The 23,908-nt window shown below is 43.2% G+C and overlaps 1 protein-coding gene across 1 annotated transcript in view; it reads right to left on the reverse strand.

Annotated features, from left to right (window-relative positions):
• Positions 1 to 23,908, reverse strand: part of LOC124615949 (5-hydroxytryptamine receptor 3A-like) — a 126,155-nt gene that overhangs the window by 88,200 nt on the left and 14,047 nt on the right. Inside the window, exon 2 of the mRNA XM_047144149.1 lies at positions 12,498 to 12,631. Coding sequence (XP_047000105.1) covers positions 12,498 to 12,631 — 134 coding nt within the window. The remainder of the gene's footprint in view (positions 1 to 12,497; positions 12,632 to 23,908) is intronic.

A 23,908-nucleotide genomic window follows, 5' to 3' on the forward strand; every position in this document is an offset into this window, starting at 1 on the left:
CTACTGTAATACAAATAGCCACAAACAATGGATACAAAGAGAACTTAGTAACAAAGCTGAACAAGAGAATCAAGATACAGAAAAGAACAAACACCCAACTGTCACGAACTCAAGGACAAAGTCACACACAAACAAATACACGAAATACAAGAACAGAAACAACACAAAGTGTGAAAGAGACGGAAAGTAAAAGATGGTACACAATGACATACAACCACAAATACACACACAGAATATCCAATATTTTCAAAAAACATGGCATAAAAATAGCACACAAAACCAACAACTCAATTCAGAAATACTTCCCAAAAACAATAGGAAAAATTGATCTGTATCAGAAATCAGGAATATACCAACTGAAATGCAATACATGTGATGGAAGATACATAGGTCAAACCAGGAGGACATATGACACCAGATACAAAGAACATGTAAGAGCATGGAACTATAGGACAAATCATTCAACTTTTGCATAACGCTTACACCAACACAAACATAAAATTGCAACCAGAGACACAGACAAGGAAATCATAAGGATAAACAGCGACAAAAAACATCTCCTCACCTTATAAGAAAACTACCACATCCAAAAAACCATAACAGGACACAAACAACTCATAAATGATCAGATCAACTTGGCAAACCACACATTCTTTAAACTGACTGACATCTTAATATAACATTAAAAGTACATATATAACCACAGGCTCCATTTACCACTACCATTTTCATTTTCTCCGGGATCTGTACCATTATCACTGTCCAGGCCATCCCTGTCATTCCTCCCCCCCCCCCCCCCCCCTCCTTGGAGAAAAAAAAAACACCACCTCTCTCACGTCTCTACCAACATACAAGAAAATTTCATTAACTCTCTCTCTCTCTCTCTCTCTCTCTCTCTCTCTCTCTCTCTCTCTCTCTCACACACACACACACACACACACATACACACACACAAAATCGTTTTATAGGTCGGCAACACTTACAACGTGAACGAAAACATACGAATAGGCATAAACACTGTAGCAATGATGAATGAAAAGCAGTTAAGGAAGTCAATTATAAATAGTGCAGAGCAGGAAATAATGCAAAATGCCAAAAACTGCAGATGTGAAATGAAGGCTGTCGGCATCAACCACTGCTAGCAAGAGGGGAAGGTGCAGACTATGTAAAGAAACACCATAAGTAGCTAACAGACCTACTTCATAAAGAAGACGCTGTTTTTAACCTAAAAGAATAAAAATAAAATGTACAAACCTGTGTATCCAATTTACAGTACACCACAGAAGATGCTTTGTAAATAAAAGCGAAACGCTTCTGGTGTAATTCTTTTTAAATGTATTGCAGTTAGCTCGATACAGATAACCTATAATAACAAAGGGTCCTAATAGTTGATCATAATTCAAGCACACCAGCTGAGAGTCGCCGATTATCTGAGACTGGCGAGCCAGAAGGATTTTCATCACCCTAGACGTGATGCGGCAACTGGAAACACAAACTTGCATGAAATGGCTTCATACACGTACAATACAAGCTATAGCAAAATAGTCGCGGCCACACTGCAGTAAGTAACCCCCTGACAAAAGTGCTCATTACTGCCACACGATACTTTATGATAGGGACGAAATTACTGTTCCGCCTATACTCTCTACATTGCATCCTTTGAAACGTTCGTTCTCGTGCAAATTGACGAGTGCTAATTTTTGAATCTTCTTCCACACTAACCAATACTATCCCGTAAGATACTACTGTGAAGGCAATACTGGCCGGAGTGGCCGAGCGGTTCTAGGCGCTTCAGTCTGGAACTGCGCGACCGCTACGGTCGCAGGTTCGAATCCTGCCTCGGGCATGGATGTGTGTGGTGTCCGTAGGTTAGTTAGGTTTAAGTAGTTCTAAGTTCTAGGGGACTGATGACGTCATACGTCAAGTCCCATAGTGCTCAGAGGCAATACTGTAGATTTTGTAACTCGTAGAATAGCTTTCTGTGGCTTCAGCTGTCCAATTTATAGCAAGATTCTGCGCTCTGGACTGGGGAACACCTGTGGCAAAGCTTCTCTGTACATTCGTTCCTCTTTCCGGACACTATTGTCTGCTAGACCACATATTACACACATTTCTACAAGTTCCTGTAACTAGTACTCCTCCATCTTTCGAACCAGTCACGAACTATATACAGTGATAGACTTCATCCCGGACCCTTTACAGGCTACCGTGCGTTGTGTTATAAAGTAGCGCCGCAAATGTTGGGCAGACAGGAGGAGTCTGTTCGTAATGAAGCATTGTTTTCTACTAGCATACTCGGGACATCCGTGGGTAGTGCATGCCAGATGGTACTCCCCTCTGCAGCACGTTTTAGAGCGGGGATGTACGAGTACAGACCGCGGGCTACATGCGGCCGACCTTCCGTCTGATGGCGGCCCACTCCTCACCGTTTGCTTATGTAGAGTGGGATGAAAAACTGCTTGCATGCCCTTTTACCGTCGTAATTAGTCTCATCTTACGTAAGCCTCCAGGCTTCAGTGGCCGTTGTCATTGATTATAGAATCTTCTTATTCGTTATGACGCGTGAAAGTTTGAAGAGGAATGCGACGCGGTCCAGCGACACAGAAAATTTTTTCTTAATTTTATCTTGTATTTGTGCTTCCTATGAGAGCGATACTTGGAGTATTCTTCACTTAACACTATTTCTTCGAACTAAAGAATGATCACAAAGTCCCATTACTTCCCACGTACACTGTTCAGTCACATTGACGTGATCATCTTTCAAAAGCCAGACTAACCACATTTTGCAGTGCGGAGCACAGCGAGACGGTCAGGAAGAGGGTCAGTGAGGTTCTGGAAGATGCCTACAGGGACGTGAGGCTGTGCCGTGCCGACTCTTGTCCCGTGACCAGCTGCGCTAGGCTTCTCGGCTGAGGATCCCTGGTGCGAACAGCCTGATCGAGGTGGGATTCTCGACAGGATTTAAATTTGAGGAGTTTGGTGGGCAGAGGAGTTGGTAGACTTATCCCGGTGCCCTTCGAACCGAGCACATACGAGATGCGACAGTAAAGTAATGAGAGTGATGTGAAAAAAATGTTGCTTACCGTTTTAGTCAAGTTTAGTGTTGTCCCCTTAAAAGTAGTGCCCTTCTGATTGTACACACTTTTTCCAGCACTTCTGCCATTGGTGCCAACATTTCAGGAACTCATCTTCTGTAATATCCTTCAAGACCCTCGTCACAGTTTTTTGGACATCTTGCATTGTTTGAAAATGGTGTCCCTTGCCCGCCGTTTTGACTCTTGGAAATAGAAAAGAGTCGCACGGAGCGATATCTGGTGAATAAGGTGGCTGTGGTAGTACTGAAATTTGTTTTGGGGCTAACAATTGCTGTACTGACAGAGCAGTATGGGATGGCGCATTAGCGTGATGCAGAATCTAATTATCAGCAATGTTGGCACGGACACGAAGAACTCTATTACGAAGTCTTACTAAAATTTCTTTGTAGTAATATTGGTTAACTGTTTTGTCCAGGAGGCGTCCACTCTTTATGAACATTTCCCTTGGAATCAAAGAAGCACATAAGCATGCATTTCACTTTTGACTTTGACATGTGAGCTTTTCTTGTCTGGGTGATCCCTTTGAGCACCATTGCAACTTTGGCGTTTTGTCTCTGGATCGTACTGAAAAAACCAACTTTCATCACCAGTGATAACAAGGCTCAACAATTCTGGATTGATTTCCGTTTGCTCTAACAGTCAGGCTGCCACATTTTTCCGTGTTTCTCGCTGTTGTGGTGTGAGATTTTTGGGGGACCATTTTTGCACAAATCTCTCTCATAGCAAGATCTTCAGTTATTATTTCATGAACCGTTTCTCGACTGATGTTCAGTTCTCCTGCAATCATTTTCACAGATAATCTTCGATCAGATCGCACGAGTTCACGTACCCTGGCCAAGTTGACATCCGTCCGTGAGGCTGATGGTCGTCTACTGCGGTCTTCATGTTCAATATTCGTTCTGCCTTCACTAAACATTTTATGTCGACAAAAAATTTGAGATCTTGACGTAACCTCCTCCCCAAAAATCTTCTGAAGCGCACCGTAAGTTGTCGTCGCGTTTTCACCCAATTTAACGCAAAAAGAAATGGCATACCGTTGTGCAATATTATGCGGTTCCATTTCAGTGACGAGAGACACAAATACGTGTTAACTTATTACAGCACAACTCATGACTGAGCAGTTGCAGCCAAGTGCCACTTGGCCTAGAAGCAGCTTATAGACCAAGGTCAAAGATATTGTTCCTACGCAAGGATGCAGGGTTGCGACATCTTGCAAAGAAAATCAGTCTCATTACTTTATTGTCGCACCTCGTACACTGCGAACTGTGTGACATGTTGTATTGTCCTGCCGGTAGACGCCATCATACCGAGGAAAAACAAATTGTAGTGTCGCCAAGGCTAGATGCATACTTGTGTTGATCCATCGTTCCTTCCAGAATGACGAGATCACCCAAGGAATGTCCTCCTGCCTGGACCCTTCCAACAGTTTTTGCAGGGTGTTTTCTTTCAGACGTTTCACGTCCTACACGCCAACGGCCATCTGTTCAATGGAGCATAAAACATGAGTCACCCGAAAAGGCCACCTGTCACCATTCAGTCGACGTCCAGGTGCGGTATTTGCAAATACCAATCAACCTTCGTCGCCAGTGAACACCAGTCGCCACGGATGCTAAGCCAGGTGTCTGGTGCAGAGGCCCATATCCAGTAACGATCACTGAACGGTGTTTAAGGAGACACTGTTGGTAGCCTCTTGGTTCATCTGAATGGTCAGTTGCTTAACAGTTGCACGTTTACACGCCTATACACATCTCCACAGCCGTCATTCAGCTCTATCATCTATGGCGAGAATTGCCTCTGTATCAGTTTTGGATAGAGCCATTTGGTCAAACACGTGAATACATCACAAACTTAGCTGTTTAGGAAATCGTTTCATCCTTGACCTGAAATCCAATGCTCATGCCCTTTAGGGCGTCAGGTAAATCGCTCCGTTCCGGCTATACGACAATGACTACACTGTTTTCCACGTAACCCAGACATCCTCCATACACCTCTGCTACTAGTGCTGCCGCCTGCCGTCCTGGAGTGATTTTCGACGTCGAACGTAGGTGGTACACACATTGATGTAACTGGATCTTGTATTACACAGGTTTCAAGGTACTGTTTCCTATAGTTGCAGCTGCTCATTTACAGGGTGGTCCATTGATCGTGACCGGGCCAAATATCTCACGAAATAAGCGTCAAACGAAAAAACTACAAAGTAAGGAAACTTGTCTAGCGTGAAGGGGGAAACCAGATGGCGCTATGGTTGGCCCGCTAGATGGCGCTGCCATAGGTCAAACGGATATCAACGTCGTTTTTTTAAATAGGAACCCCCATTTTTATTACATATTCGTGTAGTACGTAAAGAAATATGAATGTTTTAGTTGAACCACTTTTTTCACTTTTTGATAGATGGCGCTGTAATAGTCACAAACATATGGCTCACAATTTTAGACGAACAGTTGAAAACAGGCAGGTTTTTTAAATTAAAATACAGATCGTAGGTACCTTTGAACATTTTATATCGGTTGTTCCAATGTGATACACATACCTTTGTGAAATTATCATTTCAGAGAACTCATGCTGTTACAGCGTGATTACCTGTAAATACCACATTAATGCAATAAATGCTCAAAATGATGTCCGTCAACTTCAATGCATTTCGCAATACGTGTAACGACATTCCTCTCAACAGCGAGAAGTTCGCCCTCCGTAATGTTCGCACATGCATTGACAATGCGCTGACGCATGTTGTCAGGCTCTGTCGGTGGATCACGATAGCCGATATCCTTCAACTTTCCCCACAGAAAGAAATCCGGGGACATCAGATCTTGTGAACGTGAGGTGTATGGTATGGTGCTTCGACGACCAATCCACCTGTCATGGAATATGCTATTCAGTACCGCTTTAACCGCACGCGAGCTATGTGCCGGACATCCATCATGTTGGAAGCACATCGCCATTCTGTCATGCAGTGAAACATCTTGTAGTAACGTTGGTAGAACATTACATAGGAAATCAGCATACATTGCACCATTTACGTAGATTGCCATCGATAAAATGGGGGCCAATTATCCTTCCTCCCATAATGCTGCACCATACATTAACCCACAAAGGTCGCTGATGTGCCACTTGTCGCAGCCATCGTGGATTTTCCGTTGCCCAATAGTGCATATTATGGCGGTATACGTTACCGCTGTTGGTGAATGACGCTTCGTCGCTAAATAGAACGCGTGCGAAAAATCTGTCGTCGTCCCATAGTTTGTCATGTGCCCAGTGGCAGAACTGTACACGACGTGCGAAGTCGTCGCCATGCAATTCCTGGTGCATAGAAATATGGCACGGGTGCAATCGATGTTGATGTAGCATTCTCAACACTGATGTTTTTGAGATTCCCAATTCTCGCGCAATTTGTCTGTTACCGATGTACGGATTAGCCGCAACTGCAGCTAAAACACCTACCTGGGCATCGTCATTTGTTGCAGGTCGTGGTTGACGTTTCACATGTGGCTGAACACTTCCTGTTTCCTTAAATAACGTAACTATCCGGCGAACGGTCCAGACACTTGGATGATGTCGTCCAGGATACCGAGCAGCATACATAGCACACGCCCGTTGGGCATTTTGATCACAATACTCATACGTCAACCTGATGTCGACCTTTTCCGCAATTGGTAAACGGTCCATTTTAACACGGGTAATGTATCACGAAGCAAATACCGTTCGCACCGGGGGAATGTTACGTGATACCACGTACTTACACGTTTGTGACTGTTACAGCGCCACCTATCACAAGGCTAAAAATGTGGTCCAACTGAAACATTCGCATTTCTTTACGTACTACACGAATATGTAATAAAAATGGTGGTTTCGATTTTAAAAAACGGTCTCGTATCGCTAGCCGTCGAGACGACAGACATCTTATCCGCATTGCTGTAATGGATCGTGCAGCCACGTCTCGATCCCTGAGTCAACAGATGGGGACGTTTGCAAGACAACAACCATCTGCACGAACAGTTCGACGACGTACATTTCAGCAGGATAATGCACGACCGTATGTTGCAAGTCCTGTACGGGCCTTTCTGGATACAGAATATGTTCGACTGCTGCCCTGGCCAGCACATTCTCCAGATCTCTCACCAACTGAAGACGCCTGGTCAATGGTGGCCGAGCAACTGGCTCGTCACAATACGCCAGTCACTACTCTTGATGAACTGTGGTATCGTGTTGAAGCTGCATGGGCAGCTGTACCTGTACACGCCATCCAAGCTTTGTTTGACTCAATGCCCAGGCGTATCAAGGCCGTTATTACGGCCAGAGGTGGTTGTTCTGGGTACTGATTTCTCAGGATCTATGCCCCCAAATTGCGTGAAAATGTAATCACATGGTCGTGCGGTAGCGTTCTCGCTTCCCGCGCCCGGGTTCCCGGGTTCGATTCCCGGCGGGGTCAGGGATTTTCTCTGCCTCGTGATGACTGGATGTTGTGTGATGTCCTTAGGTTAGTTAGGTTTAAGTAGTTCTAAGTTCTAGGGTACTGATGACCATAGATGTTAAGTCCCATAGTGCTCAGAGCTATTTGAACCATTTTTGTAATCACATGTCAGTTCTAGTGTAATATATTTGTCCAATGAATACCCGATTATCATCTGTATTTCTCCTTGGTGTAGCAATTTTAATGGCCAGTATTGTATGTAGCTACCAGTTTCGGCGCTTCAGTGCACCATCTTCAGGCCTTAGTTGATTCAGAAAGGGTTTTCACGGTCCATGTATACGCTGCATCAGTGGCCAACAAAATTGGGCTACGCAGACTGTAACTGTGATGTCTGCATTCCAACCGTCAAGTGCCAAATGCAGGCGATGTCGTGATGTTAGCAAAAGGTACTCGCGTCTGTCGGCTGTTGTCATAGTCCACATTTCGCAGAACTGTCCTAACTGATACGTTCGTCGTAATTTCCACATTGATTTCTGCGGTTACCTCACGCGTTACTGCTTGTTTGTTAGCACTGAGAACTCGACACAAACTCTGCTGCTCTAGGTTGCTACCTGGGGGCTGTCGGCCACTGCGTTGTCCGTAGTGAGAGGTAATGTCTGAAATTTGATATTTTCGGCACACATTTGACTCTGTGGATCTCAGGATACTGAATTCACAAACAACTAGCCGCAACTACCATTCCGCATTCAAAGTCTATTAACTCATTTCGTGCGTCCATAATCACTTCGGAAACATTTTCGCATGAATCAGCTTAGTAAAAATGACAGCTCCGTCAACACACTGCCCTTTTACACCCTGTGTACGTGATACTACGGCCATCTGTATGTGTGCATATCGCTATCCCATCACTTTTGTCACTTCGTTGTACATCTAAATGATGGCTGATTAGTCCATTTACACTTGGGAGGAACGGATCGTAATGACCACGTGGGTTCTCGAACGACCCCATACAGGAAAGTCAATTAGAGATAGCACGAATCACTGTAAGATTTCAGAATTCTTCCTCACCAAAACAAACAGTTTTACTGTGAGAGAAAAAGCTCTTCACTGCGTAAAAGATAATCCCCCGCCCAGTACGACTTTAGTCCGACTGGAAACGTATGTGAGCGATTCGACGTCTGCCGAACGTTTGCCAAAAAAGTTCATTCGTAAGCGGTCAGAGGATCTAGGAGTCCCACACTCGACATTACAAAAACACATGAAGTATGATTTGAAGATAAAAGCATTTAAACCTTCGTTTGTAAACGGACTGGGTGATAATTGACACATAAAAACGACATAAGACGTAAGTGCGAATGCTTAATGTCTTTACAGCTCTTCCTTCAATGTGGAATTGTTTTCCCCGCACGAGCGGGCAATATATCGCAGTGCAAAACCGAGTAACATTTATTTCTGGAGTAAAAAAAAATTACGAAGAGTTTGAGCACAATTCACCACGTGTCTTGATTTGTGGAGCAATGGTTGCAACACACCTGTTAGGTCCATATTTCTTTGACGGTGCTGTGAAACACACTGCGAATCTTATCATGTTACGTTTACTCCTCATCTACAAGACTGGGGACTTATCTGCCGCGTATGATTCCAGCAGGATGGAGCACCAGCCCATTATGCTGTTGGCATTAGAGAATATCTCAATGAGGTATTTCTTAATAAATAGATTGGACGGGTTCTGTCCATTTGCCTACATCTTTGGAGTGACCATCCCGAAGTCCTGATCTATCATCTTGTGATAATCTATTATGGGGATTCATCAATCAGAAAGTTGCTGCCACACATTACGAGGCAGTTGACGAACTTAAGGATGCTGTGCAAAATGTATTTACTGCCATCAAGCCAACAATGTTGAGGAGAATTTCATATCGCCTATGGAGGATATTCATACTATATTCTGAAAACGATACTGTACATAGACACTCTGCAATAACTAATAGAGAATAGTCGCTCTACCTCAAAGTGTCGTCTGCTACAATCCCACATTAATACAATGACGCCATCTGTGAATATGTGGACACACCACAGAGGTTAATGGGGCATTGTGATCACTCTTATAAGTAGGTTTTGGCGGAATAGCTGATACCTCTTCACGTGTATGCTTACCCAATGAGCTCTCCCGTATTTCAAACGAGTCTGTGAACACTGGTGTCGCCCTTATTTGTATATATACAGCATCCTCTGTTAGTCCTATTCGGTACGAGTCTCACACGGTTGAGCAATATTGTAGAATGTGTACCATGAGTGTTTTGTAAGCAACCTTCCTTGTTGGAAAATTAGCCTATCTGTATCCTACCAACGAAACGAAGTCTGCCAACTGCTTTACTTAGTACTGAAACTGTGCGTTCATTCCACTACTTACAGCCAGCTATTTGTATGAATTGCATGTTTATTATTTTGACTACCTGAAAAATTTGGAAATTTGTGGTAAGTTCCTGTGGGACCAAACTACTGAGGTCATCGGTCCCCAGGCGTACACACTACTTAATCTAACTTACGCTAAATACAACACACACACATACACACACACACACACACACACAAACACACACACACACATCCCCAAGGGAGGACTCGAACATCCGTGGGGCGGCGGGGAGGTGTGGAGCCGCGCGAACCGTGGCAAGGCGCCCTGGACCGCATGGCTGCCCTGCGCGGCTGACTCCTGATACTACAGTCGTAAGATATTGCGTAAACAATTTACTAAAACGGAGTTCACTCAAGACCTCGTGCCGACTGAAATGATCCGTTCCAACCATTGAGTCCTTATCTCAGAGTTCTCAGTTTAGGATGCTCTTCGTCAGTACGGTTCTGATCCGACGAGATTGGGAAGCTACATGGATGACACAATCCAAAGTGCCGATTCGCATATATACTTCTACGATGGAGCTAAGCAACAAAATAAAGGGCTACTATAAATTATTCATACGTTATGAAAGCTCTATATTTTCCAAAGTATTACATACAGAAGTATGATTGATGCGTGAATAGAACCATAATCTCACGAAGTTTACATTTTTCACTCCACATATTTCCGGTGAGTGCTCCTCCGATCACACGACACACGTCCAAGCGATAATCACGTTCGTTCCTTCCTTATGCTGCAACATCCGGTCAATAGTCGTCACATCTACGTTGATGCGTTCTCTGAGTTGTTCCATTTTTCTTGGGAGTGTGGGTACGCAATCACGGTCCTTAATGTGCCCTCAAAGGAAAAAGTCAGAGGCCGTTGGGTCAAGCGACCCTGAAGGGAGGTTGGAGGAGGGAGTGAGGCAAGGGAACAGAGCCACAGCACTTCACCACTACACCCAATGCAGCGATGCGGAAATTCGTCGTTCAGGTACCGACAAGCATAGATGCACTAATAAGGAGGTGCCTCGTCATTTTAGAGGTTGAAATTCTCGGAATCAGCAGTCATTTATCGAAACAACCACAACTGCAACATGCAGAAATAACAGTTACCCATAACAGGCTTCTCACAGAAATAAAATGGTCGACACAGCTTCGTCTGTGTCACTGCAAAGAAAACGTTAACCTCCGGCGAATCTCGTTCAAGCGCCATAATTTCATGAAGATTTTCAGTGCCCCACACTCCGACAATTTTGCTTTTAACCTTACCAGGAAGGTTGCTTCGTCGCTGAGTATCAGCTTGGAGGCGAAATGTTCATCCTGAAGTACTTCCTGCATTGCGATGCAAGACTGATGGCGTCGCCCGCCATCTTCCGACGTTAATTGTTGCACGAACTGCAGACGGTGTGAAATATAACCGCTGTCGCAAAAATCTTCCGCACAGTTTGTTACGGTATTCCAAGCCCGTGGATCGTGTGGGCCGTTGAGTTTTTGGCCCACGTACGAAACTCGCCCCCCTCGCGGTTCTAGGCGCTACAGTCTGGAACCGCGCGACCGCTACGGTCGCAGGTTCGAATCCTGCCTCGGGCATGGATGTTTGTGATGTCCTTAGGTTAGTTAGGTTTAAGTAGTTCTAAGTCCTACGGGACTGATGACCTCAGAAGTTAAGTCCCATAGCGCTCAGAGCCATTTTGAACCCCTCCCACACACACACACACACACACACACACACACACACACACACATTCCACGGTTGTATTTGGCTCTCTAGGTCAACCGGTACTTATCTGTTTACAGAGACCATCAGCGTCCCTAAACTGGTGATAACAACGGACAACGTGCTGTATATGTGGCTATTCTTTTCCATAACTCCTTGTGAATGTTCGCTGATGTAACAGATAGATATCTCACACATTCCAACACGCAAGCATTTTGTCAAAAATCTGCACTCGTAACGGCAACTGGTGTGCACAATGCAAACTCGGCGAGTTTACATTTCTGTACATTTATACATGTTATGATGATGATGATGAGGTCCCATCCACCCAGGGGACGATGCGTGAGACCCGCACCGACGACTAGACAGGGTCTAAGACGGAAAATACAGAACTTTCAAAAGGAATGAATAATTCACAGTAGTCCTTTGTATTGGGACAAAGAGCATTCCTCACAGTAACAATGAGTGATTTTCCCGTACTGAGACTTCTTACCTATATCCTGTTGTGGAAGCATGAACTAATTGTATACTGCGAGCTTCAAAGAAAAAAATGAAATCAATAGTTGTTAGTTCGAAAGTCTACCGAGGTTGGCCGAAATAGAACGTCCCAATACATCTCATGATTCAGAACTAAGTGTGCTTTTTGCTTTAAAGATTTTGTCGTGCATTTGTTGAACTGATTAAAGAAGTGCTATAAAGAGAATTGTTCTGTTGTCCTTTTCCTGTTCCTTTACAAATCTTCGATATCTATTGAACTGCCCACATTTGTTTTCGGTACAAAAGCGTTTTGACTGTTATGCAGCGGAGATGGGAGGGTCGTCAGAATATAGGTAGACGCTGGAAAGCAGGAGCACTTAACCAAACGACTGCTCACCAGATCGACGTCGTGGATGTCCATGTGGAAGGTGACTTCTGTGACGGTGGAGGAGTCCTGCACGGGTCGCACGCGGCGGTCGTAGTTGTTGAGCAGGTCCTCGTGCAGCCGCTTCATCGTCGCCTCGCTGGCCCCTGTAAAACCACAGTCGGAGTATGCGCACCAGGTGAAAGAGATGAAATGGCCGCATGTGAGTTTTTACGAGGGTAAGTTAAAATAAAGGTAATTTCTGAACAACAAACATTTTAGTGGGAACATGGTGTGGCAAGTAACATTTTCTTTCTTTACATTACCTTCCCCAACCACTACGCATTCGGCCCAGCTCTTGATATGATTTGTAGTTTCGTCCTGGAAGGAAGCTTTGTGGCATCAAGTACGTCTTCCATCAGCTGCACAGCCTCGTGATTCAACTAAAACTTTGATTCGTGCTGGTGCTCCTTCATCAGACCAAAATGATGAACTCTGACCTAAGGCCGGCTGCTCCAACAGCCCAGTTCCAAGATTCTGAATGCAATGGATTGCCTTCTCATCTGTATGACGGTGAGAATCATCCTCAAGCTGCGTGTGACGGTGACACCAATTGAAAGTTCCCCTTGTAGCATCACAACATTGCTGACACCAGCGTTCATTCTCCTGTCGCCGGGGTAATCACAGGCAATGTTTAATTTGGCTATGATTTATTTTAATGAAATATTATTTAATATATTTAATGCTTTCTTTCATAAAGATTTGGTTCCTCTGTTTTTTTTTATTTCGTGTGATGCGTGTAAGTGCAGTGGCAGACTAGGATTCATCTGCCGCATAATCCAGACTGCTCAACGTTGCGCCATCTACACAGGCCAAACATATTGAGAGGACGAGCTCCAAGACGCAAGGTAGAAGCTGTTCTTTAAACAGCAATTGCATTTTTGGATTGAACAGATAAAGTTATCACAAAAAGGACAAAGACTGGTTACGCAATTCCACGGAGCAAAATGTGACATCGACTTCACCAAATTAACAGCAGAAAAACTTAATATTGCTTTACATAGTAGCCATGAAAAAGAGATAGCAAATAAATTCTTTTTGGTTTCAGATAGAGATTTTCACTCTGCAGCGGATGTACGCTGATATGAAACTTTCCTGGCACATTAAAACTGTGCGCTGAACTAGAACTCGGGACCTTTGCCTTTCGTGGGCAAGTGCTGTACCATCTGAGCTACACAAGCACGACTCACGAGACGTCCTCACAGCTTCAATTCTGCCAGTACCTCGACTCCTATTTTCCAAACTTCACAGAAGCTCTTCTGCGAATCATTACATAAGCCATAATGCATGTCATTGTAACACTGGTCAAACTAGCCTTTGCCTGCAAGGGACTTATGAAACCTGACAATTTTATCATTTGTGACAAGTCTGGCGGTTACAACTTTTGGGACATTCCTTGCAAAATTACTCTTACCAGCAGAGAATCTAGTTTTACAATTTAAGTTTACGTATCAAGTCCGAGAAAGGAAATACTGTCACATCACATTATTGGTCTGTAGTTTCAAAATTAACAAAAATGTTGCAAAGACATGCTTCATCTCTTGCGGGTCTATTACTGATAAAGTGTAAATCGCACTGTCTTAGGAGATTTTCAATTCAATGACACTATGTTTGTGTGTCGTTACATCAAAATCTGAATTCAGATCTCCACCTATTACAATGTCATAATGCAACCATTTTGGCTCTCTAAATACATATAACAGCATGTCCAGTTTTTCTAAAAATACAATGGTGATACCCTTAGGTGATCTGTACAAGGATATTCTTACTACCTTAAACTGTCAATGACTATACCAGTAGCTTCAAAATTCCGTTCGTCGTACAAATACTCTAGATCCAACCTATTAATGAAGCAAATGACTGATTAGTTGATATGGACTGCTACACAATCTCTGCAATTTTCTACAATAACTATTTGCTATATTATAGTTATCAAGTTTCACAACTGTAAGTTCCCCCTCAGTAGCCCAATGTTCGCCCAAAAAAAATCAAATTTATTATCTACGCCAAAAGCATTCACAAATAATTATTTACCTTTTATTCCTTGAATGTTCAGGTAGCAAATTTTAATCTCAAAATTGTTATTCCCTTCAGACTGAGCCTTTTGGCAAGAAGCTGTAGTATCTTTTACAGTACTTATCTTATGGGCTTCTTCATCTTACTGCCTTCACTAAAAAATCCTTTACACGGAGAGGAGGCACTGTTTACCGCTTGTACGTAATACTTGACCCTGATTCTTGAACCGCAGTTCTCTTCCCTTCTCCTGTTGGTACTGCAGCAACTGTTGCTGGTGGAACTTCTTTTTATGGCTTGTGATGGTTCGGCTACAGCTTCATCTTTTTCTAGTGCTACGATTAATAATGCCACTGGTGACAGTAATGCTTCACTATGCTGGTGCTGATGTAATTTCTTCTTCCTGAGGTGTTGGCAGTAATGGTTCTCCCTCATATGGTGTTAGTCCATTCTTCTTTTCATTTTCCATTGGCAGCGAACCTATTGCAGATAGTGCACTCCTAAAGTTTTTATGATCTAGAGAATTTCCCTGGCCAGCACTTCCTTGCCTAGCTGGTTTATGTGTAGTCCATGTCTGATAAAATGCTCTCTGACACAACTGGTTACCGCCATGAAAGTTTTGTGCATAAAACTGCAACAAATTTGAGAGGCCAGACAAACGTGTGGTTCCTGAAGAGAGGCAGCAGCCTTTTCAGTAGTTGCAGAGGCAACAGTCTGGATGATTGACTGATCTGGCCTCGTAACACTAAACAAAAAGGCCTTGCTGTGCTGATACTGCGAACGGCTGAAAGCAAAGGGAAACTACAGCCGTAATTTTTCCCGAGGGCATCCAGCTTTACTGTATGGTTAAATGATAATTGCATCCTCTTGGGTAAAATATTCCTAAGTTAATATAGCCCCCATTCAGATATCCGTGGAGGGGCTACTCAGGAGGACATCATTATCAGGAGAAAGCAAACTGGCGTTCTACGAATCGGAGTGTGGAATGTCAGATCCCTTAATCGAGCAGGTAGGTTAGAATATTTAAAAATGGAAATGGATAGGTTAAAGTTAGATATAGTGGGAATTAGTGAAGTTCGGTGGCGGGAAGAACAAGACTTCTAGTCAGGTGACTACAGGGTTATAAATATAAAATCAAATAGCGGTAATTCAGGAGTAGGTTTAATAATGAATAACAAAATAGGATTGCGGGTAAGCTACAACAAACAGCATAGTGAACGCATTATTGTGGCCAAGATAGATACAAAGCCCACGCCTACCACAGTAGTACAAGTTTATATGCCAACTAGCTCTGCAGATGACGAAGAGGTTGATGAAATGTATGCTGAGATAAAAGAAATTATTCAGATAGTGAAGGGAGACGAAAATTTAATAGTCATGGGTGATTGGAATTCGATAGTAGGAAAAGGAAGATAAGGAAACGTAGTAGGTGGATATGGAATGGGTGTAAGAAATGAAAGAGGAAGTCGCCTGGTAGAATTTTGCACAGAGCATAACTTAATCATAGCTAACACTTGGTTCAAGAGTCATGAAAGAAGGTTGTATACATGGAGTAGGCCTGGAGATAGTGGAAGGTTTCGGGTAGATTATGTAATGGCAAGACAGAGATGTAGGAACCAGATTTTAAATTGTAAGACATTTCTAGGGCAGATGTGGACAATGACCACAATCTATTGGTTATGAACTGCAGATTAAAACTGAAGAAACTGCAAAAAGGTGGCAACTTTAGGAAATGGGACCTGGATAAACTGACAGAACCATAGGTTGTACAGAGGAGAGCATAAGGGAACGATTGACAAGAATGGGGGAAAGAAATACAGTAGAAGAAACATGGGTAGCTTTGAGGAATGAAATAGTGAAGGCAGCAGAGGGTCAAGTGAGTAAAAAGACAAGGACTAGTAGAAACCCTTGGGTAACAGAAGAAATATTGAAGTTAAGAAAAAAAACATAAAAATGCAGTAAATGAAGCAGGAAAAAAGGAATACAAAAGTCTCAAAAATGAGATCGGCAGGAAGTGCAAAATGGTTAAGCAGGGATGGCTAGAGGACAAATGTAAGGATGTAGAGGCATGTCTCACTGGGGGTAAGATAGATACTGCCTACAGGAACATTAAAGAGACCTTTGGACGAAAGAGAACCACTTGTATGAATATCAAGAGCTCAGATGGAAACCTCGTTCTAAGCAAAGAAGGGAAAGCAGAAAGGTGGAAGGAGTATATAGAGGGTCTATACAAGGGCGATGTACTTGAGGACATTATTATGGAAATGGAAGAAGATGTAGATGAAGATGAAATGGGAGATATGATACTGCTTGAAGATGAAATGGGAGATATGATACTGCTTGAAGAGTTTGACAGAGCACTGAAATACCTAAGTCGAAAAAAGGCCCAGGAGTAGACAAAATTCCATTAGAACTACTGACAGCCTTGGGAGAGCCAGCGCTGACAAAAGTCAACCATCTGGTGAGCAAGATGTATGAGACAGGCGAAATACCCTCAGACTTCAAGAAGAATATAATAATTACAATCCAAAGAAAGCAGGTGTTGACAGATGTGAAAATTACCGAACTATCAGTTTAATAAGCCACGGCTGCAAAATACTAACACGAATTCTTTACAGACGAATGGAAAAACTGGTAGAAGCCGACCTCGGGGAATATCAGTTTTTTATTCTGTAGAAATGGAACACGTGATGCAATACTGTCCCTACAAGTTATCTTAGAAAATAGATTATGGAAAGGCAAACCTACGTTTCTAGCATTTGTAGACTTAGAGAAAGCTTTTGACAATGCTGACTGGAATACTCTCTTTCAAATTCTGAAGGTGGCGGGGATAAAATACAGGAAACGAAAGGCTATTTACAATTTGTATAGAAACCAGATGGCAGTTATAAGAGTCGAGCGGCATGAAAGGGAAGCAGTGTTTGGGAAGGAAGTGAGACAGGGTTGTAGCCTATCCCCGACGTTATTCAATCTGTATATTGAGCAAGTAGTGAAGGAAACAAAAGAAAAATTCGGAGTAGGTATTAAAATCCATGGAGAAGAAATAAAACTTTGAGGTTTGCCGATGACATTGTAATTCTGTCAGAGACAGCAAAGGAGTTGGAAAAGCAGTTGAACGGAATGGACAGTGTATTGAAAGGAGGATATAAGATGAACATCAACAAAAGCTAAACGAGGATAATGGAATGTAGTCGAATTAAATCGGGTGATGCTGACGGAGTTAGATTAGGAAATGAGAAGCTTAAAGTAGTAAAGGAGTTTTGCTATTTGGGGAGCAAAATAACTGCTGCTGGTTGACGTAGAGATGATATAAAATGTAGACTGGCAATGGGAAGGGAAGCGTTTCTGAAGAAGAGAAATTTGTTAACATCGGGTATAGATTTAAGTGTCAGGAAGTCGTTTCTGAAAGTATTTGTTTGGACTGTGGCCATGTATGAAAGTGAAACATGGACGATAAATAATTTGGACAAGAAGAGAATAGAAGCTTTCGAAATGTGGTGCTACATAAGAATGCTGAAGATTAGATGGATAGATCACATAATTAATGAGTAGGTATTGAATAGAATTGGGGAGAATAGAAATTTGTGGCACAACTTGACTAGAAGAAGGGATCGGTTTGTAGGACATATTCTGAGACATCAAGGGATCACCAGTTTAGTATTTGAGGGCAGCGTAGAGGGTAAAAATTGTAGAGGGAGACCAAGAGATGAATACATTAAGCAGATTCAGAAGGATGTAGGTTCAGTAGGCACTGGGCGATGAAGAAGCTTGCACAGGATAGAGTAGCATGGAGACCTGCATCAAACCAGTCTCTGGACTGAAGGCCACAACAACAGCAACAATTGCTGAGCTAGTGATGTCAACCTAGGGAGCAGAAAAAAATGCCTTCCCTTACTTACTCCATACAAGTACTTTCAGAAACGATTTCCTGACACTTAAATCTATATTCGATATTAACAAATTTCTCTTCTTCAGAAACGCTTTCCTTGTCATTGCCAGTCTACGTTTTATATCCTCTCTATTTCGACCATCAGCAGTTACTTCTATTTCATGTTATGTACCTTGAAATAAAATGCTTTCTTTAAAGCGTACTCTTTGTTGACTGTCAATAGCAGCAAAGCTACTAGAAAAACAAAGAAAATGACTACACCTGCGTCAATCCTCTTCAACACGTATGAAAACGACCATTCTATACCAGAAGGCGCCCGAATCTATATAAAAAACTAAGGTAGTACCATTACTGCACAGGGAGGACCATATAAGAATGCTGAAAGGGAAACTATCAAAAGTGTTGATGCGACTCAAATCATAGTACAAAGTAAGTACGGTGAAGTTCAACCCTTTAAAAAATTAGTGCACGACTTCCAGATAAGAAACAAGCAGGCAGTATGGAAAGTGCCAGTGATGAATAACTTTGGACACAACTAGTACGAAAAGCGTCTAGTGAATGGCAAGGCAAAGTATCTTCGAGGAATTGCTTTTTTCACAAACTATCTAGTACTCTAGCCCAGGTACTCAGCATTACACTATACTATAGCAGAACATGCATGCTCTTTTTGGTTCTGGAATCCCAGAGATAGTGATATTGGAATACCAAATATTTCCAGCCCTCTAAGTAGGTGCTCCCATCCGAAAGTCTCCCACTTTGACATTAAGGTACAAGAATCACTTCGAGATTATTTAACAGGCTTATATCTAGGCTTGGAATTTCTTTTATGTTAGACATATAAAAAACGTCTACGTCGACTTTCTAAGATTTTGGGGAATAAACAATGACTCACTTGTTGAACTGCACGTCATACACTCTAAGGGGCACCACGGAGGACCTTGTTAATACAATGCTGATAGATGATTAAGAGCAGTCAGCTGTAGGCTGCCGAAGGGGTTGTCCACCCACACACACACACACACACACACACACACACACACACACACACATACACCTAGGAATCGGTCAAGGGTTGCACCTGTACAGGCACATTTTAAACTGTACAACAATTCGCACTGAGAGTATTTGCGACCTGGGAGATATTAGAAGGAACCCTTTGCTGTATTATTCGTGCACGTTTCACTGTTCCCCCTCCCCCAAAGATCCTTCTACAATAAAACGTGAAACAGGAGGGCTGAGAAAGAATGAACACCCTTCGTTGGTTCGGATCACTTTAAAATATCGTCTAATGCTTTTGAACTGTCCCTCTGTGTACCAGAGCAAAAACAGCGGTCGCGCTACACTCCAAAGATGTCACATTATGTTCAGTGGGGATGCAGCCTCACGATGCCCTTAGAGAAGCGTTGAATTGTCTGTAGGCAGTACAAAATGTTGTCAAGGAAGTCGTTCTGTTGCACAGCTCACTGTAAACTACCGGTTTCGACCGCGAAACATTTGGGAATCAATGCCCCAAGGGAAGCGGTGGTTTCATTTAGCCCTTTATGCCATTTCATGGGGCTTTTTCGGTCGGATCTGAGTGTCGGTGTGTCTTAAATGTTTCCCTCTCCCACCCGTGAGACAAATGCGTGATTTCAACGCTGGGCGTCGCGGCTGTGACGTCCATTGCAGAGGCGTTAAGAGAAGGGTTGAGATGTAGTTAATGAGGGGGGGGGCGGTAGGTTACGACGTTCACATCAAGTGACACACGGTAGCGTTGGGCAGAATTGTGGTGAAATTTGGTGCCAATGTGGTCTCATTAACCCAACGTGCACCTCACATGAACATCTGAGCACTGCCCTTCCTTCCGCGCGTGTCAACACCTTGCTGTTTGTTTGAGCGTCGCCGAGCCCGAGAGTGACATGACAAGGCATTACGTTTTTGCACCCTTACAGAAGACCGAAGCATCGTTGTTCGTGGTTGTTCTTACAATCCACACGTTGGTTTCAGAGGGGTGGGCTACCCTGGAGGCGACATACTATTCGCTGGGGTGGTCGCAGATACTTATCATCTCTCTCTCTCTGTCTCTAGGTACGTATTTTGTAATGCAATGCTAATTCTTATACAAACCATACCTTTGGTTGGAAGCATCTGAATTTTGCAATAAGGTTACACAATCTACACTCATGCTCATAAGTTAAGGATAATGCTGATGCATGGTGAAACAACGCTCTTCTGGGCGGTTTGCGGGTTTAAATCACCTCGGCGTATGACCTACGGTCGTCGCACGGTATCACTGGCTGCAGTCCACATACGCAGAGGTGTGCTGGTGCCTGTCAGAGTACGGTGCAGCGAGTAAGTGTGCAGGCGTTTTCAGAGATGCTTATGGTGACTGTGTGTTGAAAATGACTCAAAGAGCACATAGTGATGATATTATGAGGGTTAGAATACTTGGCGAGTGGAGGCTGGTCAAACACAGCAGGTCGTAGCACGGGCCCTCCGTGTGCCACAAAGTGTGATTTCAAGATTATGGCAACGATTCCAGCAGACAGGAAACGTGTCCAGGCGCTACAGTACGGGACGTCCACAGTGTACAACACCACAAGACGACCGATATCTCGCCATCAGTGCCCGCAGACGGCCACGGAGTACTGCACGTAGCCTTGCTCATGACCTTACCGCAGCCACTGGAACAGTTGTCTCCAGACACACAGTCTACAGACGACTTAACAGACATGGTTAATTCACCTGGAAACCTGCAAGGTGCATTCCACTGACTCCTGCTCACAGGAGAGTCCGTAAAGCCTGGTTCAAGAATACAGTACATGGTCATTGGAACAGTGGTCCCAGGTTATGTTCACGGACAGTGATTCTCGCCGGGTTTTCATCTGGCGTGAACCAGGAACTAGATACCAACCCCTTAATGTCCTTGAAAGGGACCTATATGGAGGTCATGGTTAGATGGTGTGGTGTGGGATTATGATTGGTGCACATACACCCCTGCATGTCTTTGACAGAGGAGCTGTAACAGGTCAGGTGTATCGGGACGGCATTTTGCACCAGTATGTCCGCCTTTTCAGGGATGCAGTGGGTCCCACCTTCCTCCTGATGGATGATAACGCACGGCCCCACCGAGCTGCCATCGTGAAGGAGTACCTTAAAATAGAAGATATTAGGCGAATGGAGTGGCCTGCCTGTTCTCTAGACCTAAACCCCATCGAGCACGTCTGGGATGCTCTCGGTCGATGTATCACTGCACGTCTTCAAACTCCTAGGACACTTCAGGAGCTCCGACAGGCACTGGTGCAAGAATGGATGGCTATACCCCAGCAGCTGCTCGACAACCTATTCCAGAGTATGCCAGCCCATTGTGCGGCCTGTGTATGTGTGCATGGTGATCATATCCCATATTGATGTCGGGGTACATGCGCAGGAAACAGTGGCGTTTTGTAGCACATGTGTTTCGGGACGGTGTTCTCAACTTATCACCAATACCGTGGACTTACATATCTGTGTCGTGTGTGTTCCCCATATGCCTATGCTATTAGCGCCAGTTTTGTATAGTGCCACGTTGTGTGGCACCATATTCTGCAACTATCCTTAATTAATGACCATGAGTGTAGTAATGTAGCGGTGACCCACTAGGGGTATATCTATTGGAGTGTAGTATTTTTATACATACTGTATCCACAGTGCTTATAGAATTCGCCATGACTTCATTAATTCCCTTAACATGTTCGTCTCTATTTCATACACACCCATCCACACACACATACGCACACGCACACACGCACACACACACACACACACACACACACACACACACACACTAGTAACTATGTGATCGCTTAGGGCTTAGCAATAATAATTGATTCGGGCACATGGTGCATTGTGATTGGCTGAGAGCATCGTGACGTCGAAGCGATGTGACATGACGCAGTGTTGATTGACGTCGAGAGCAGAACTCACGTAATTGGATCAAATTATGAAAAACATGTAAAATTGCGAAAAATATGGAAAATACGAAAAATGTGAAAAATCCATAAAACTGTGGACAATACGGAAAAATTACGAAAAATGTGATAAAAAATACGTCAAATTGCGCAAGAATGAGAGTACTTACATATCTGCCCTTGTGTGGTGTCTGCTGGTGCCTCAAAAATAATTTGTTATTAACAGCTACACACAACCTGATTCAAGTGCCCAAGTAATAAAAGCTGAAGATGGCGAGGGGGGGGGAGGGGGTTGCTTCAGAGTAACTGGTCCAGTGAGACAGAGGAGGGGAAGGAAAGAGGGGGAGAAGGGGAGTGCGTTGGATTTGTTCTAGGTAATCTTGATCAGTTTCCATTGGCTCCGAGAGAGGTAAAGGAGGGGGGGGGGGGGGGGATGAACTTCAACAAGTCATCCAAGTGTAGTACTTGATACCAGAAGTGCTTATCAGTGACCCTGACATAAGATCGTTATCTGGCCTTATTTGCGTTTTGTGTTGCAGTAACACAGACTCTTTATTGTTGCGATCGTATTTTGGGGTAAATAAATGTAACTGGAGTGACAACCTAAATAAATCTTATTACCTCACAACTCTGTAATGAGCACCCGGAGACAACGGATCTCTTACACCAAGATACTCAGGAAATATCCCTGAACAACCTTCAGAAATTTGGTGGTAGAGTTCTGGTTCACACTGTATATACATTCCACAAGCAATTTTACAGTGTACGGTCCAATACGGGGTATACATAAAGTATGGGAACACTTTTAATTATTTAATGCACAAGAACTAAACATTGTACAGATGTCATACATATTGCATTTTGAAGAGAAACTCTGAAAGTTTTTTTTACAAACATTCGATACGCGAACCATGAGTGACTCAGTAGACATCAATACGGTAATCGAATCCTTGCCACACCCGATATAACACTAACTTGCCATGAAATAAGCTAATGTTACCCTCAGCGAGGATTTTTAAGATTGACCATGTGTGTGTCTAATGGTCAAAGGTATCAGACTATAATTTTGAATTTTGTGAAATTAACAGGAAGTAACCTTGGGAGTTAATGGAAGTGATAAAATCGTAAGTGAATGAAGAAAAATGAACAGTCGACAGCCCAATTAGGCACATTAATTTGGAAATATACGTTTAAGAAAATTGAATATTGGTTATTGAAGTTACTTTCGTTGAGACTTCCCTTTGAGCAAACAGGATACAAACTGACACAGTGCACTCTGAAGTGTGTGTAGCAGCAGATATCAATAACGCACACATCAGTAAATTATAAGAAGTAATTTTGCACCAAGATCGTACTAATGACAGCTACACCCAAGATCAGTACTTAATCAAATACTGGAATGTTACTGTAGGAAGTCCAGAACTAAATTTGTACATGAGGGGCTTTTATCTTAATTGACATACAAAAAAGTCTATGAAGATGAATAATATCATAAATACACTGTTTAACCTCCTCTACATGCATCAGTTTTCCTTAGCAACAGTAATACATAG

This window comes from Schistocerca americana, chromosome 5 (genome assembly GCF_021461395.2).
Source record: "Schistocerca americana isolate TAMUIC-IGC-003095 chromosome 5, iqSchAmer2.1, whole genome shotgun sequence".
Lineage (NCBI taxonomy): Eukaryota > Metazoa > Arthropoda > Insecta > Orthoptera > Acrididae > Schistocerca > Schistocerca americana.